The sequence below is a fragment of the Macadamia integrifolia genome, chromosome 1 (assembly GCF_013358625.1).
Source record: "Macadamia integrifolia cultivar HAES 741 chromosome 1, SCU_Mint_v3, whole genome shotgun sequence".
Taxonomy (NCBI): domain Eukaryota; kingdom Viridiplantae; phylum Streptophyta; class Magnoliopsida; order Proteales; family Proteaceae; genus Macadamia; species Macadamia integrifolia.
Genome location: NC_056557.1, coordinates 9843930 through 9861745, shown reverse-complemented (window position 1 = coordinate 9861745; position 17816 = coordinate 9843930). Strand labels below are relative to the sequence as shown.

General features: G+C 39.0%; 1 protein-coding gene across 5 annotated transcripts; it reads right to left on the bottom strand.

Annotated features, from left to right (window-relative positions):
• Positions 1 to 1834: 1834 nt before the first annotated feature.
• LOC122079035 (disease resistance protein L6-like) lies at positions 1835 to 16447 on the bottom strand. Of its 5 annotated transcripts, none has more exons than XM_042645285.1 (6): positions 15657 to 16447; positions 7123 to 8218; positions 6710 to 6997; positions 6523 to 6609; positions 3055 to 3167; positions 1835 to 1968 (listed from the first exon to the last, which is right to left on the bottom strand). In XM_042645285.1, the coding sequence occupies exons 1-5, from the start codon at positions 16340 to 16342 to the stop codon at positions 3093 to 3095; spliced, it is 2232 nt and encodes a 743-aa protein (XP_042501219.1). In that variant the 5' UTR covers positions 16343 to 16447; the 3' UTR covers positions 1835 to 1968; positions 3055 to 3092. The 5 variants fall into 5 exon arrangements, with proteins under 5 accessions (XP_042501219.1, XP_042501210.1, XP_042501195.1 ...); XM_042645276.1 differs by having other exon boundaries at positions 1904 to 1968; positions 3130 to 3167; positions 4700 to 6609; XM_042645261.1 differs by having other exon boundaries at positions 1951 to 1968; positions 4700 to 6609.
• Between the last annotated feature and the right edge of the window lie 1369 nt (positions 16448 to 17816).

Genomic DNA, 17816 nt, shown 5'->3' with positions numbered 1-17816 from the left:
AACTGAAAACTGATTGACGAGGAGTGAGAAATTTATTCCAAACAATTGAAAACCAAGGAACCTGAGGGAACTTCACCTGAATATCATCCCAAGCTGATTCAACAGAGAAAATACCCAACTGAGAAAGAGAATATACCCTACAAATCTCTGAGTTTGGAGAGAGCAACACCTCAGACACCTTTGCACACATCCCTTTTAACTCCTCAGCCAGCATCACAGGGAATCTCCAAGTGCCATTGACAATAAAATCCCCCACTCTGGCTAAAAAACAGTGCATCTCAGGAATCTACAACAAGGAGATAAAATCAGCAATGAAAAAATCTCGGAGCCACCTATCCTGCTAAAATCAAATCTTCACCCTTTCACCAATGACACATCTCACATTCCTACTCATACCAGCCACATTTTTTTGATTCCTGGTAAGATTGAAAAACAACCCACTACATTTCTAAGAACACCAATAGATAGATTAAAGAAAAAACTAAATCATGCGCCGAGGATCAATAATTCATGTACTGAACAGAGCATTGAAGTGCAACCAAATCCCTCTAAAGTAGTGCATAGAATCAATAAATCATGTGCTGAACAAAGTATATAAATTAAATGACAATTGAAAAATCTCTTATGAGTGGCCAGCCTAGCTAGGCTTTACTAAGCAAACCAAAGCGGTCCACGTTCATTGTACCATGTGTATTTATGATGTATTCGCATGCATCCCATGTACATGGAATTTGATGCATGGCCAGGAATCCTCTTTCTGCTATAACTAGAGAACAGGATGCTTTGTAGTAGCTCTAATTGTGTTGTAGATGTTTATCAAAAAAAAAAATGCTGTAGCTCTTTCATTATGCCAAAAGAAGTTGCAATTAAAGCAAAGACAGCTGCAACATGGCAAGGAACCTGATGAAGACAACATGGGTTACAAAATTTCTAAAATGTTTAATTCAATCCACAAAACTCTTCTCATTTATCCCTTAAATAAAGCAGGCTATGAAATTAAGGTTTTGTTGAAATAAATAACCTATCTAATATTTCTTTCACTATTAATCCTAATTATATTGGCCAAAAGAAAAACTATATCTGGGTTTGGATTCGGATCTAATCACTAAAGCATGACACAAGTAAATACGTATGAGCCAATAAAAAAACTGCAGTAATGTATATGTACGTTACCAAATAGTATGCTTTGGTTAATAAATGCAAGGTTCAAGAACTCATTTTGTTTGGGTGTTTCGATAGTTTCAAAACCACCGAAATACCAAAATTTTTGCCGAAATTTCATCGAAATGGTATACTTTTTCCCATGTATTTCAATGGCCATTTTAGGGGAGCTAATGGCTGAAATGGCTGAAATGGCCGAAATTAGGGAAATGACCGAGATGGCCAAAATTTCGATGATAGTGAATTTTTTAGATGGAAATGAGTGAAATTTCGAAACAAAATGACCAAAAATGATAGAAATGTGGCCGAGATGACCGAAATTATGTACTTTTCTATTTTGTATGTCATTTCATCTTGGTAAAAAAAAAAAAAAACGAAACATCCGATCGATGAATTTTCGAACATTGGAAAAAAATATGACTGCCTTGCTTGTTCACAAGTTTGTTCAAGACCCAAACATCCGAATATTAACTAAAAGTCTATTGTAGTTAAGGTGAGCAGCTAAATAAAAGTTACAACCCAAAAAAATATTCCAATTAACCTTTGCAGGAGAACTTTTTTTTTTTTTTTTTTTTTTTTTCAGGGGCCTAAAAAGTCCCCATGTAGAAGTCATCTAGCAACAATTGTCTTGTCCATGCGCAGGCAGGTTTCAAGTGTATACACACCTCCATGTGGCTATCCCCTCCTCCAATTGCATCAAGATATATGACGCTTAATCATAAAGTAAAAAAGATAGATGACGCTTGCAAAATTGGTGAAATCGGTGATGAAGCCAAATCCATGTGAACAATATTGTGAATGCAGTACCTATCAATGGCAATATATCAATAACCATGAATGTAAATAATGGGAAGAAAAAAAAATGCAATTTTCTGTTTCAATCACAAACATAATGCTATGCCTGGGATAATATAAAAACAGATCAAAGAGCTAAAGCATGAGGTCTTAATGGATCGATGAATAGTGCTTCGCTGAAATTTGATTTGGTCCTTATAGAATTTCGGTTTATGAAGTAGTTTTGTGTGAAACAATTTAGCCATTCTCCATGTCTCCTTACTCATTATTACGTGAGCAGGAACTAGAACAAAATAAAACCTTTATGCTAAAGGATTAATCCATACATGGGGATTTTATTGAAGAAAGAAGCAGGGAATGAATTGAAGGCAAACTCTGTAGACTGAATTGAGACTGAAAATTGGATGTAGTAAGGTCTGTGAAACAAAGTCTATACCTTTTATTGTCTTGAAAGGTACACCTTGGACTAATCTCCCTAAGGGTTGTGTTTTTGGGAAGGACATTTGCCACTTGGGTAGCCAATTGAAGGAAGGTGAGCACACCCAGTATCTTTACACTGACTAGTCTCTCTTATTTTCCCTTCTCCAAATCAAAACCTTGCAAGGAATAATCACAGAACACACAGCACTCCTTTTTTCCAAGAAGATTACTTGACAGTTGATACCATTTTTTTTTTTATGGGGGAAGGAGAAGTATACTAGGGGGGGGGGGGACTGAAGAGCCAAAGGGCAAAAAAAAAAAAAAAAACCCAAAATTTTAACAAGTTAATGGAGCCTTAGCATCCAAAAACAGGGATACAAAAAATCAAAACTATATCACACTAACAGAGGTAATTGAAAAAAAAAAACAAAAAATTCCAACTCATCATTCACATACATACATATATATATGGGAAATGGTTCTCTGTCCGAAAGCACGGTCTACTCCAGTGCTTCATGTGTCTATCTCATTCCTCCCACAAACAAGGAGCAGGGATGTCTTTTTACAGAGGGAGGAGAGATATAGACATATGGGTGTGCTGGCGTAGGCCACACTCCTGGACAGTTCTATATATATATATATATATATAGAGAGAGAGAGAGAGAGAGAGAGAAATACCTAGAATAAATAAAGCTCCCCTGTGGATGAGTTCGCATTTATAATGATGAGAGAGAACGAGAGAGACAATTATACCTAGAATGAATAAAGCTCCTCCGCAGAGAAGATTGGACCTGTAATGACTGATGATTAGTTGATTAAATATTCAAGTAGAAATAAAAAATGGGTAAGAAATTACATTTGACGTACCTACAAACTTGAGATATTTTGGTCATTTCATTGCCATGTGATCACATATATTAACACTTGACACCGTAAACATTGGATACCTCAAATGTAGTTTTCTAAACACTAAGTACCTTAAACATGGATACCCTAAATATTAAGTATCTCAGGTGTAATTGACTGATAAAAATTAAAGGGAATCTCATAAAAAAATATTTAAAGGGAAAAGTACTAATAAATCCAATCCTTATAATTCTAGTACTTTCTGTCCAACAAAAATAATTTCCACACCAGTTGTTGTGCCACATCATCAAGCATCCAATTGAAGTGGACAAGTTGAGGTAGGGTGGTAGTAGCATAAATAAAAAGCATAGAAACTTAGTAGGCTTTCTAGAATTCCCATAAGTGTTAGTTGAGGATTAGTTTAAATATTAAATTTGTTGGGCACATTATCCATATCAGTACCTAATCATATATTAAATTCCACACTAAGTGACTGTTGCACTTATCATAATGCTATGGAAACTTGTGTGAGAAGATGGGACTATCTGAGAAATAATAACCAAAATGATAGATCATGGGGATAAGCTGTATACATGGTGGGTTGTACGGTTTGAGTGAACCATCAAATTTGACATACAGCATATACAGGATTTTTTTAATCTATGCAATAGTGAGATACAAAATCATCTTTCCCACATTGCAAAACAATAAGAGTGTGTTGAAAACTACAACATGTAAGAACATTTATGTTGAAAGCTACAACATGTAAGAACATTCTTTTTCTCCCCAAAGTTGTAGCTTGCTGATATGAAAAGATAACAAAATTAAAGATGTGGCTTGAACCTAGTATTGGGAGCTTGTTGATGAGAAAAAGGAATAAAAAAAGACATTGGCCAACCTAGTTTTGGGACCTTTTCATCTCAATATTTTGAAATGGAGGGAGACATTCTTGGGACATTTATATATAGCAATGGAGTCCTAAGAATAAGAGAAGTGTGCTTATCAGTAGTTTCCCAAATTTTGAAGGCAAAAGTATCTCTGGACAGACACGTTAAGATGGTTTTCTAGACCATCATGACTACTAATTTGCCACGTGGAAGGGTGATCTAATGATTTTGACAGTTGGATATGTAGGGAATGGTCATAATTGACCATGTGTAAAATTTCTTAACCCCATTCGACCATGCACCCTTCAATGTAAAAGGATACCATAACCGATGTAAGTCCATGCATCCCTCAATGGTCCTTATTAAATGCTTAGTTTGGCACTTGGCAAACATGTTCTTAATTGGCCATGTGTAAAATTTCATAGCCTTGGAATTTACCTGCCAACAAAAATTTCACTTCATTCAGCTTTGCCACATGGCAAAAAGAAGTATTAAATAGTCCAGAAAAGAATGGGACTAAATCATAAAAGCATTCACCAAAAAAAAAAAAAATCTGCGTTATTGCAATAGAAAGAAAAAAAGGTACGTACCCGATGTATCCGGTCCTAAGTGGGGTCCGACAGATACGTACACTACCATTTTCCTTACTTAATGCCTCTAAAAGCTTCAGATCTGGTAATTTTTCCAAATATGTACACCCCCTCACATCCAATAAGTTCAAAGATTTCAATCCATTAACAGCTCGAATCTCAGTTAGCTTCTTGCAGAATTTAGCACTTCATAGCTTTAAATTTTTTAGATTTGACAGATCTGGTAATCTTTCCAAGGACTTGCACCCATTAATATTCAAACTCTTTAAAAAATGCAATCTGTCAAGACCATGTATCTCGGTTAGCTTCTGGCAGTCTTCAATAGCTAGATCATGCAAGTTTTTTAAGTTTGATAGATCCGGTAATCTTTGAATGGCTACACACCCTTCTATTTTCAGTTCTCGCAAGGACTCCAATCTGTCAAGACCTGGAATTTTGGTCAACTTCCGACCATGCTTAATCGCTAGATCATGCAAGTTTTTTAAGTTTGACAGATCTGGTAATCTTTGAATGCCTATGCACCCTTCTATTTTCAATTCTTTCAAGGACTTCAATTTGTCAAGACCTGGAATTTCGGTCAACTTCTGACAACTCTTAATCCTTAATACCAGCAACTTCTTCAATTTTGAAAGATCAGGTAAAGTTTTTAATGAATTGGCCCCACTGACTGTTAATGTTTGTAAGGATTCACAATCCTCAAGGCCCTCAATCTTGAATAAATCTGGACAGGAATTGATTCTTAGTTTCCACAGCTGTCTAGAATCCGACAGGTCTGATATTTTTTTTAATGGTCGGCAATCCGCTATATCCAACTCCTCTAGAGAGTGCATCCCCTTGCCATCAATATCAGATATTCGGCAGTCAGTCAGTTCTAATTTCCTTAGTTTTTTCCAGCCGGTCAGTTTTTGAAATATTTTTAATGATCTGCTGCCCCGCATGGTGAAGAACACAAGGGAGTCCAATCCCTTAATATCAACACCTTCAATTTCTTCTAGGCTGTAGCACCAAACAAGAAATAATGTTTCTAAATTTCTCAAGCCTGAAGTACTTGATAGTTTTTTTATTGACCCACAAGCAATAACATGTAGGCTGATCAAACTTGAGGGAAGACCTGGGATGTATTGAATAGAAGAGCAATCAATAACATGAAGGTGGGTTAAACTTGAGGGAAGACCTGATATTTTTTTAATTGAAGGGCAATGACTAACATGAAGGTGGGTCAAACTTAAGGGAAGACCTGAGATTGAGATGTATTGAATTGAATAGCAGTGGCTAACATCAAGGCGGGTCAAACTTGAGGGAAGATCTGGGATGTATTGAATTGAAGAACAACCATAGACATCAAGGCAGACCAAACTCGAGGGAAGACCTGAGATGTTTCGAATTGAAGAACAGCTGCGGACATCAAGGCTGGTCAAACTCAAGGGAAGATTTGGTATGTATAGAAGCTTCCAGCATCCTCTAAAGCTCAATACCTTTAGATTTTCCAGGCTTGAAAGCATTGGGAGTGATCTTATCGACTTGCAATTAGAAGCATCAAAAAATTTTAAACTCGGAGGAAGATTTGGAAGGGATCCAAGTCTATCGCATCCACTTAAATCAAGTGTTGTCAAGGAGATCATGCGGCCCAATTCCTCAGGGAGCTTATTCAGACTTTTGCAACCCTCTAAATTGAGTTCTTCGAGGGAAGTCAACTGAAGAATTTCAATTGGCAGATCCACCAGACTTTTGCAGCCACTCATATCTAACTTGACTAAGTTCTCAAGATAACCAATGGATGCGTCGATCTCAACCAAATTTTCACAGTCTTTAAGAATCAATACCTCCAATTGTCGATTTTCTGACAGATCAGGAGTTGTAGTTAGCCGATGACAAGACGTGAGAATTAGAACTTTTAGATTTACTGCCATCTGCAAAATAAAATTAATAGAAACATAACTAATTAGTAGGAAGGATTAAAAAGTTTTATCAAAGATATTTTGAAAAAAGAAAAAAAAAATTCTTTGACACCTTGATGCAGTTCCAAACCATCCATTCTTCTGTGACATCACTATGTGATAGATCGAGAACAGCAAGTTTCCACGGATGAAAATTGGTTTGCACATAATGGTCATGGAAGCCTTTCCAACTAAGCCATCTCAATTCTGATAAAGAATGCGTGATGCTCCCAAAAAATTTTGCATGGTCAAATTGGAGTAACCTCAGTTTTGTCATTGGAACAAAACCATTATCACTCAAACATGGGCTACTTGATCTGCTGTGGAAAGCAAGACTGAGTCCTTCAACATTACTTGTTCCCTACAAAATAAAGAACCTTAATTAAATATCAAACTAAGGTTATTGTAATAACCCAAGAAGAAGGCATCAAAGAAAAAATCCACAAACACCTCACTAAATATAACAAATATGTATTCAACACCAACCGTTTGTGTATCAAGTACATCCAAGACTTCCTCTTGAGACCATATTCGAGTACGCTTCCCTGGCTCTTTTATGCTCTCTTGCCGAACAATTTCCCTTCCAAGATCTCGAAGTAGATCATGCATCCTTAATTCACCATCTTCACTAGTTGTTATTAAAGACCTTGCACAAAGAGCACGAAGTCCTACTTGAGGGAAAAAATCGCATCCATCCCATATGTGGCATGCAATTTCTTTATTCATTCCAACGAAAAAACAAGCAGTATCAAGAAATATTTGTTGCTCCTCATCATCTAATCTATCATAACTTATTTTTAATCTTTTCATGATATCATTATTGGGAACTTTTTGCAACTTCTTTAACATGTCTTCCCATACTGATTTTTCCCTAGAGAATAAAGATGAACCTATAACTTGAAGAGCCAAGGGAAGTCCTCCAGTAATTTCTACCATTGCTTTTGAGAAATCTAAATAATCTTCCGGAGGTTGGTCCCTTCGAAATGCATGATGGCTAAAGAGTTGAAGAGAATGATCTAAATCCATAACATTGGGCTTGTAAATCTCATCTGCTTCGTGAGCACATAAAACATCCTCATTTCGGCTTGTGATAATGATCTTACTTCCAATACCAAACCATTCATGGTTGCCAACTAAACACCTCACATGAATATCTTGATCCACATCATCAAGAACAATAAGAACTTTTTTATCACGAAATCTTTGTTGGAGCACATCTATTCCATCATCCACACTGGTAATATTATGATTCTTTTGTTTCAAGATATCAAAGATAAGTTGGTTTTGCAGATGAGGAAGCCCATAGTTTTGAGCATTTTCTTGAATATTTTCAATAAAACTATATCCTTCAAAGTGATGAAAGATTGTATTGTAGACAGCCCTAGCGATCGTTGTCTTTCCAACACCACCAAGGCCATGGATCCCTACAATTTTTCTACTGCCAGATTCAATGTTTAACAGCATCAACATTTTTTCTATATGAGACTCCATTCCAATTAGGTTGTTAGAGACACTCAAGGGTCTTTTGTTCAGTTCACTCCAAACTGTTTTAACAACTATTTTTATTAACTTCCCTTCATGCCTGCAGAATTCAAATAAACAAAGATATATATTTTGATGATGAATAATATAACATAAGGAAATGAATCATAAAATTCAACAATAAAGAAAACATATGTGAATTATATGAACTAAAGTAGAGTATCAAGTCTAACTATGTATTTGCATCTTATTTTTATGTTTTTATTTTTGTAGTTATTCTCCACCAAAAATTTTCACAATGAAGCAAATAGTGTAGCATGGATACATACCAACACTTTAGGTAGGCATAAGCAAAGCAAGCTGAAGAAAAATGATAAGCAAAGTCTCACATTTTGTTGGCCCCTAACACCCCCCCGGGTGAAAACCTGAACCCAAATTATTCTTCCTAAAAAGGAACACATATTAAACATGACCGCAACATTTGTATTAAAAAAATTGAAAGCATAACAAGACGAAAGTTCTTTTTTTCTCTAAACATAAAAATAAAATAAAAATAATAAAAAAATAAAAATAAAAATAAAAATTTTAATGCAAATTTATGAAAAAAATTTTAATTATGATAAAATAATCAATAAAGGGACCCATACTATAGTCATTTTTCCTTTTAATTTTTCTTCCCCTTTATTTTGGATGGACATTAAGTGTAAATGTTAGCTCACTTGAAGCCTATTACACAAACCTGACTTAACATGGCTTTAAGCTTGCCCACAAGCCTAACTCAAGAAATATAGCCCACATAACGGGTAAAGCGCCTAATGAAGCATCTTACTTGGGTTTGAATCCCCTTGGCACCACCCTTGTTTCTTCCTTGGGGCTCCCACCCTCTTCAGAGTGAAAACGGCTTGTGGGGGCCCCACAAGCGCAGGGACTATTCCCATTCCAAAGGATGTGGGGACACCCTTCGTTATGAAAAAAAAAAAATACACACACACACACAAATATACATACATATATATGTATATAAGGCTCCCACCCTCTTCGGAGTGGAAACGGCTTGTGGGGGGCCCACAGGCATAGGGACTATTCCCATTCCAAAGGACGTGGGAACACCCTTTGTTATGAAAAAAAAAAAAATACGCACACACAAATATACATACATACATACATACATATATATATATGCCCATGTAGTTTTGTTTAGATGGGTACACTATAGAAGGAGGGAGGGGAAACGTAACAGCCAGGAGACTCGAACTCAAGACCTCATCGTGAGTGAGGGCTTAGCGCACCACAACGTCACCAGCTGTGTTAGATAGTTGTTGTTCCTATATAGTTACCAAGCTTGGGTTTTACTGAGTTCGAGTCCTTTGGGTATGAGTAACTTGTCCAAGTGTCTATATTATACTGCTTCTACTCTACAAAACTCATTTAATGTTACATGTTGAGCAATAAAGAATCAAATACAATTAAACCGTTAGAAAACTTATTAAACTGATAAAAAAAATCACTTACGAGGATATCATGATCCCCCTTATTTTGAAAAGAAAACGTATATACCTAATGCGGCAAAAATTAACCGGATGATCTTCCCTGGAGTTCCTGGTGCTTTGGCCGACCTGCACAAAAGAGATGACAGGGGAGAGCGGGGCTGACCCGACGGGGGACTCTCCGATGCCTAAGTCAGATCTTTCCACATCAGATGCTCAAGAGAGTTTTTCTAGTAAAAGAAGTGAGTGATCCATCGCCTATGATGGAGGCTTACCTTGGTATTTATAGGCTACTGATGGAGAAAGAAGGAGGGGCATTTGTGGAGAGAGTCCAGTTTAGGCGTAGAGTCTTTGAGGGGAGTGGCACTGTGATTCCAGGAATATTCCGGGTTCCAGGGCATATTCTGGGAATATTCTCCATTAATCTCGGAGGTGCAAGTCGTGAGAGGGGTGGACGCCTCTGATAACGTGTAATGGATAGAGTCCTACCCCATGATTAGGGATCAGATGATGAGGCAAAATATATCCCCTTCCTTAGCACGGCTGAAGTGTGTATGCAAACCTGAACAGGACTGACCCACTACCTCGGCCCTCCATCAGACCGTGCTGCCACCTCGGCATCTCATCAGGTCGTGCTGCCACCTTGGCATCTCATCAGGCTGTGATGCCACCTCGGCCCTCCACCAGGCCATGCTGCCACCTCGGCCCTCCATCAGGCCATACTACCAGTCACCTCGGCTCGACCAACCTGTCACCTCTGCTTGGCACAGTTAAGTAATGCACCTAGAAACGTGCACACATCCACTCCTACATTTAAGGGACGTGATCCCTGATCATGGGGGTAGGACTCTATCCACTACACGTCATCAGAGGCGTCCACCCCTCTCATGACTTGCACCTCCGAGATCAATGGAGAATATTTCCAGAATATGCTCTGGAACCCGGAATATTCCCAGAATCATAGTGCCACTCCCCTCAAGGACTCTACACCTAAACTGGAGTCTCCACAAACGCCCCTCCTCTCTCCATCAGCAGCCTATAAATACCAAGGTAAGCCTCCATCATAAGGGAGGGATCACTCACTCCTTTTACTGGAAAAGCTCTCTTGAGCATTTGCTATGGAAATATCTGACTTAGGCATCGGAGAGTCCCCCGTCGGGTCAGCCCGGCTCTCCCCTGTCATCTCTTCTGTACAGGTCGGTCAAAGCACCAGGAACTCCAGGGAAGATCATCCGGTCAATTTTTGCCACATCAGATTGGCACCGTCTATGGGAACCAATTACAAAAAGTCACCTTGGACCAATGCAATTAAGGAGTGAGAAGGTCATTTCTTTTACGACAACACGATTAAGATCCACCTGCGAGTTACCATTTGGACGTCCCCCTTCACCACCAATGGCAGAGCAGGAGAATGTCCCAGCAGAGACCCCTCCACAAGGACCCCAGCAAACCAGGCCTGATGCGCAAGTTTCCCAGGGAGGGGGATCAATGCGAGCAGAACCCTCAGCTATCTCGCCATGTCCCATCATCCCAGGTAACTCACCCAAACATGGAAGAGCAGATGTAGAGCCTACAGCTACAGGTGTTAGCGACCAATGCACTGGTGCGGGACTTCATACGTCAGTTTGACTATGCACTTCCAGTGCCACGAACTAGTTCAGCTCAGCCGCCTAGGCCAGTTCAGGGCAGATAACTCAACGATGAATCTCCTGACAACAGTGTCACCACTCAATCAACAACAAGGAGGGGGTCGGCCAGAACGTCACGTACAGTTCACTCGGAACCACCCCACTCTCCTACCGAGGGGCGCAAGCAAGGTCCCGTTCCAGCCCAGAATGGGAGAGCTCGTAGTTCCACGCGTCACCAGAGCCCAGAGACATATGATGTCCATAGATCCCCACCCCGGGGAGGAAGACGCCAGCAGTCTCCTCAAAGACTCACTAGAGGCGTGCGTCCACATGGAGATGAATAAGAAATTTCTCAGAGGATAGCTCGGCGAGATCAACCCCATGGGGGTCAGGACTCGCCCACTAGGCCGACCAGAGGCGCACCACGGCAAGGTCAGGATCGGCCTGGTGGTCACCAAGGCCGAGGAAGAAGCCCCAGAAGAGGTGAAAGGGCATGACGATCCCCGGATCACCGAGCTGAGGTGAGAAGGGACGACCTGGAGAGCCGCATCCAGTGCCTTATTGAGCGAGTAGAAGGAATGCAGAGGCAAAGGAGCCCGGCCGACATAACTGTAACTCCGGCCTAAAATGCACTATCCGACGAACTGATAGACATCGAGCTGCCCTTAAATTTCGTGATACCTGTCTTCAATGGATATGACGACACCACAGATCCTGATGAGGCAAAATATATCCCCTTCCTCAGTATGGCAGAAGCGTGTATGCAAACCTGAATAGGACTGACCCACTACCTCGGCCCTCCATCAGGCCGTGATGCCACCTCGGCCCTTTATCAGGCCGTGATGCCACCTCGGCCCTTTATCAGGCCGTGATGCCACCTCGGCCCTTTATCAGGCCGTGCTGCCACCTCGGCCCTCCGTCAGGCTGTGCTGCCAGTCACCTCGACTCGACCAACCTGTCACCTCGGCTCGGCACAGTCAAGTAATGCACCCGAAAACGTGCACACATCCACTCCTACATTCAAGGGATGTGGTCCCTGATCATGGGGGTAGGACTCTATCCACTACACGTCATCAGAGGCGTCCACCCCTCTCACGACTTGCACCTCCGAGATCAATGGAGAATATTCTCAGAATATGCCCTGGAACCCGGAATATTCCCGGAATCATAGTGCTACTCCCCTCAAGGACTCTACGCCTAAACTGGACTCTCCACAAATGCCCCTCCTCTCTCCATCAGAAACCTATAAATACAAAGGTAAGCCTCCATCACAGGGGATGGATCACTCACTCCTTTTACTGGAAAAGTTCTCTTGAGCATCTGCTGTGGAAAGATCTGACTTAGGCATCGGAGAGTTTCCCGTCGGGTCAGCCTGGCTCTCCCCTGTCATCTCTTCTGTGCAGGTCGGCCAAAGCACTCGGAACTCCAGGGAAGATCATCCGGTCAATTTTTGCCGCATCAATACCAAAGATGTGCCTTTCAGAATAAACTCGTAACTCTTAGTTAAAATCACTTTCAGAACAAAGACTTAACCCTTAAATAAAATCATTAAGCTTTGCAGTGTGCCATGATAAAGCTGATCAAAACGTTTTTGAGATGGAGACACCAAAGTTGGAGTTTGTAACTCTTCAATAGATGGATACAGTGTAATTATAAGGGACAAGTGACCAGAGAGTTGGGGTTTTGGGTTTTTTACCCCCTCAGTTTTCCCCTTTTATATAAATAGACCATCCCACCATTTTCATTCATCCAATCTGTCCCAATGTCCAGGACAGAATAAACAACCATTTCATTGACCGATCAACATAATGTCAAAACCAGCAATGAAAGGGATGGTCTGAGTTGCAGTCAGCCATCCATCCCGAATGGCATCTCAGACGTCCATTTCAAACACATGATTATAAGTGGGATGGAGACTTAGTAAAACACAAGGAGAGAGGTGCTATCAGAAAGAGGGAGGAGGGACAAAAACAAAAGGCGGGTGAAAGCATGGCTTATTAGTCAGGATATAAATTAGCAATGAAGTATGATAATTAATTATTGGAAAAAAGAAGCCTAAAAGGCAGCATGGACCCTATGCCCAGACAAAGAGGAGGGCAAGATGACCACCCCGCCCCTCGTGAAAGGCAAAAATTCCTCCGATGTTGATGCTTCTGTGCATGCTTCCATTGGCCCCCATGCTGATGCAGAGCCACGATGCCTTTCAAGGAATCCTCTCCCTAAATTATTGTTCTTATTGTTAAGACAAAACATTTCTTGACTGGCAGCTCAAGAAAAAATGTTTAGCCTAGTTTGTGCATCTACTATCAATGGAAGGATCCAGCTTGGAAATTTTTTCAAACTTCAACGAATTCAATGACTTACCCTCCCTTGTGTGTCAATGCACCCTCTTGGTAATGCATTAACTCTCTTGGTAGTCTAAAAGCTTTTTTATACTTTATTTGTTACATAGCATTGCCTACTTTGTCCTTGTTCGGATTTATGTAGCCAACCCCATTAAGTTGGGATAAGGAAAAGTTTGTTGTTTGTCTGTTGCTGTTTGTCACATAGCAAACTCTGTTGAACCGAAACCTAATATGTGCGTAGGGAACCTTAGCGGCTGCCTATTCACAAAAGTTCAACTTTATCTCATCTCATCTAGGAGTGTCAAGTTTTCAGCCCAAACCAGTCGGACCAACCGAAATGATTGGTGCAGCCCGGACTGAACTGAACTGAACCCTTATTGGATGGCTTTGGTCTAGCCTTTTATGAAACCAGTAGAAACCAAAATTGACAAAAAGTGAACCGAGCACAATAAAAACTAAGAAATTAGGAAAAACCAAAAAAAAAAAAAATAAATAAATAAAAGATGGTTTTTTTTTTCTTAATGTATACATATAGGGAAAAGGCTGGGCACGCTAGCACTGTACGCAGCACTATGTCTGCCACTAACCCCTTGGGAAAGTCTTCCCTGTCCCTCTCATCCCAGCCCCCCTCCCAATGGTTGAGCTGGTAGCTCCAGGAAAGCTAGCGGTGTGCCCAACCTCATATATATATATGGAAAATCAAACAAAACCGAACCAACTTGAAAAAAGCCTGTTAACCCAACCCAATACGAAGCCAAAACAGGACCAAAACCGATCCTCTACTTTTTGAGCTGGCTTTGGTTGGGCCCAGTTGAGATCGAAGACCATTTCAATCGGACCAATCTGACCGATTGACACCCCTATCCTCATCAACCACATGATAAGCATGAGTTGCAGACTAGAAATTGCTTCCTCCTTTGTGATGGGTGCAAGAAGTGTTCTTAGACCTACTGCCTAGGGATTCATCAGCTAGTTCTTCGCTAAAGATGCATTAACAATAAAACGTGCTTCCCTTAATAATTTAGTGTGCCTGACTCAATAAGTAAAAAATATAAAACATCAATGAACATCAAGAAAATATAGAGCACTAAGTGCTTGTCTATAGTTTATGTTATTGGTGAGGGATCTTACCACCTTGTCTTAAAGACATTGCAAAACAAGGTTATGCTGAAAATGGCATTAAAGATAGTACATAATAAACATGTACAAAATCTCATTTAACAGCTCAACCAGAAGAAGAAAAAAATTCAGAACATGGTAAATTTTCTTGTAATAAATTTACTAAAAAATATCAATAGGTGGAATTGACCACATTGTTAACATATGTCCATCATCCAATGGTCAAAGTACAAAATATAACAAACAATTGAGGTATATAAAACGTTGATTAAAGATATTCAGTTCTCCTAGAAAACCAACATATGCAAAAGACAAATACGGAAAGAACTAAGGATTTTGTCATGTAGACAAAAGCTTAGATAAAAATTATTAATTAAGTAAACAATTTACACATAGAAAATAATTAATTAAATGAGTAGAAAAAATCATAAATATAATTTATATGATTCTGGAATGGATACTGATCTCTGGTTATGCATCGCTCTAGGGGGTTGTCCTATTACAGCAATGGGATAGAGATCATTTGGTCACGAAGACAGAGATGCTGTCAGAAAAGGGGAGAGAGATAGGAGTGGAAGTATGGGCTTGTTATTCAAGACATAAATTAGCAATAAAATTCAGTAATTTCTGGTTTGTGGATCTTCTTGTTCTATGTGGAAAGGTGTTTGTTAGATATCTATGGAAGGGTCTAGATTGGCCATTGTCAAATATCAGACTCAAATTCAACAAATTACCCTCCTTTGTATGTCAATGCATCCTCTTGGTAAAGCACTGACTCGCTTGGTAATCTAAAAATTTTCAGAAAATTTGCTACATGGTATAAACTGTATTTGGACTTAAGGTTGGCATGTAAGCAGGGGATGTTGAGGCATACCCATCGACAAAGGGTTTATGGTAGAGTAATATAGAAGAAATTAACCCTTAAATACAAGGAACCAAAACGAAAGTGTTGTACTTACGTCTCCTCCTTGATATGCCATCCATCCAATTTTCCAACCTCTTTCAGAGCATTTTTCCACTTTTGCACCGTTGTGTCGTCGAATCGCTTCTGGTGTTCCTCAAAGAACTTCTCATATACCCCGGTCTGGTTTCGCACATCCCTTGGTTCAACTTTATAGAAAATGGGAAAGACGATCTGTTTCATTGTTCTTCTGCATTCACATATCTCGAGTAACTCAGTGAGGCACCACTTGCTTGAACCATAGTTCATCGAGAAGATGGGAATGGAGATTCTTGATTCCAGGATTGCAGCGACTAGATCTGGACCAATCTCTTTTCCCTTTTGGAGTTCATCATCGTCCCTGAAAGTTCTAATTCCAGAACCGACCAAGCCATTATAGAGATGATCAGCGAAATTGGTGCGAATGTCTTTACCACTAAAGTTCAAGAACACCTCATAACTCGAGCCGCCAGAAGAGTCTGAAGATGAAGACGATGCCTTAGATGATGCGACCAAGCAGAACGACTTTGGAAGACGAATCCCTCTTTGAAGCCCTCTTTGTCTTCTAATATTCAGTTTCGAATTGCAGAGCCTGGATGGTTGCCAACCGATCAAATTGGTTGATCTTGATCGCAACCGCCGCCTTTCAAAAGTGAATGGTGATGATGATACGTATCCTTCAATCTTCAACGACATTGCAGCCATCAAGAACTTCTAAGTAAGGAATTGCAGAGCAATTTTACTTGGGCTTTAGAATGAGCTCCTCAGTCAGTAATGCTCATATTTATTTTCAAAGAAAAAAATCATCAACGGTGCCTTACGGGCATCTGTTTCCCGCGACATTTCCACTTGAAGTTTTTTAATTGGCGTCTGAAGACTCTGGGACAAAACAAAACTCCACTTTATATTATCTTCCTTACCAAAAACACATGAGATATATTATCTATCAACACTAGTTTTGAAATAGACTAATTAAAAAATAAAAAATCTTAATTTTGAATTTATCTCACATCATTAATGTTGCAACTTAAAATATTATATTTTTTTAAATAAATTTTTATTAATATTAATATATTAATTCGATATCATCAAAGTAATATGATGAGTATTTTTATGTCCTTATCCAAAGCATAGTTAGCAAAGAGGGGAATGGCAAAAAAACAAAAACAGACGGTACAGGTTTTAAACAATAAAAATTTTCAAACAATACAGTCAAAAAAATAGAGAACAGCAAAAACGGAAAATAGACGATACAGGTTTTAAACGTGTAGATTTAAAAAAAAAAAAGATAGTATACTCGTATAAATTAAGGAATTATTACATGAATACCTACATTTAATGTTTAAAACAACTACAATATCCAACAATAATGCACATATATCTCATGTCTCATTATAAGTTTTATGACATATAAATGAATATCATCCAATACCAATTTTAAATTTATACACCACACATGTTCGAGTTTTATTGAGCAATATGGCTTGGCTATGATGTTGTTTGTTATTGTCAACATAGTCAACATACACTTAGAATAATGTATGTTCAATTTGAGTTGGAAGTCATCACTTTAGAAACACTTTTCAGCAAATGCATCAGTTTGTATCTCAATTTCATGATCCATACATTGATATTGAGTTGAAGGTGATATCATAAGAAATATAGGTCATTGAGTTAACTTCACGTCGGTGAAAGAATAAGGTCATTCAGAGTTTGGGAGAGAAAGATATGGTCAATTAAGTAGACATTATGTTCAATAAGTTAACTCATAAAAAATGTCAAAAAAAAAAAAAAAAGGAACGTGTTTATATGTACTTTAAACGTGTTTAGAATGGGAATGCTTATCGTTTGGAGTTTTTTCAAGTATCTTTGAGAAGCATACAAAAAAATGTGTTTTAAACGGTAAAAAACAAGAAAGTGTTTAAAATACGCTTTTGTTAATAGTGATCCAAAGTGGCAAACCAAAGAATTTAGTTGTTATAATTAAAAATAAAAAATAAAAAAATTAGATGTTTGTCTTATTTGTATTCCCTCAACGACCATGTGAAAGGATGAAAAGACTCTCAATGAGCTGCCTTTGCAATGTGAAAAGGTAAAATTAGTTTTTCCATGTGTCATGTGCATTGTAAAAGGATGAAAATATTCTCCTACCAATTGAAACGTATTTAATTTATCATCT

Excerpts from the sequence above, each read along its gene's own strand:
- LOC122079035 (XM_042645276.1), bottom strand. The coding sequence starts at position 16,342 with ATGGCTGCAATGTCGTTGAAGATTGAAGGATACGTATCATCATCACCA. Across the intron at positions 6,998-7,122 it reads ATGTACTTGATACACAAACG|GGAACAAGTAATGTTGAAGG; the intron begins GTTGGTGTTGAA and ends TTTATTTTGTAG. Across the intron at positions 6,610-6,709 it reads TGGTTTGGAACTGCATCAAG|ATGGCAGTAAATCTAAAAGT; the intron begins GTGTCAAAGAAT and ends TTTATTTTGCAG.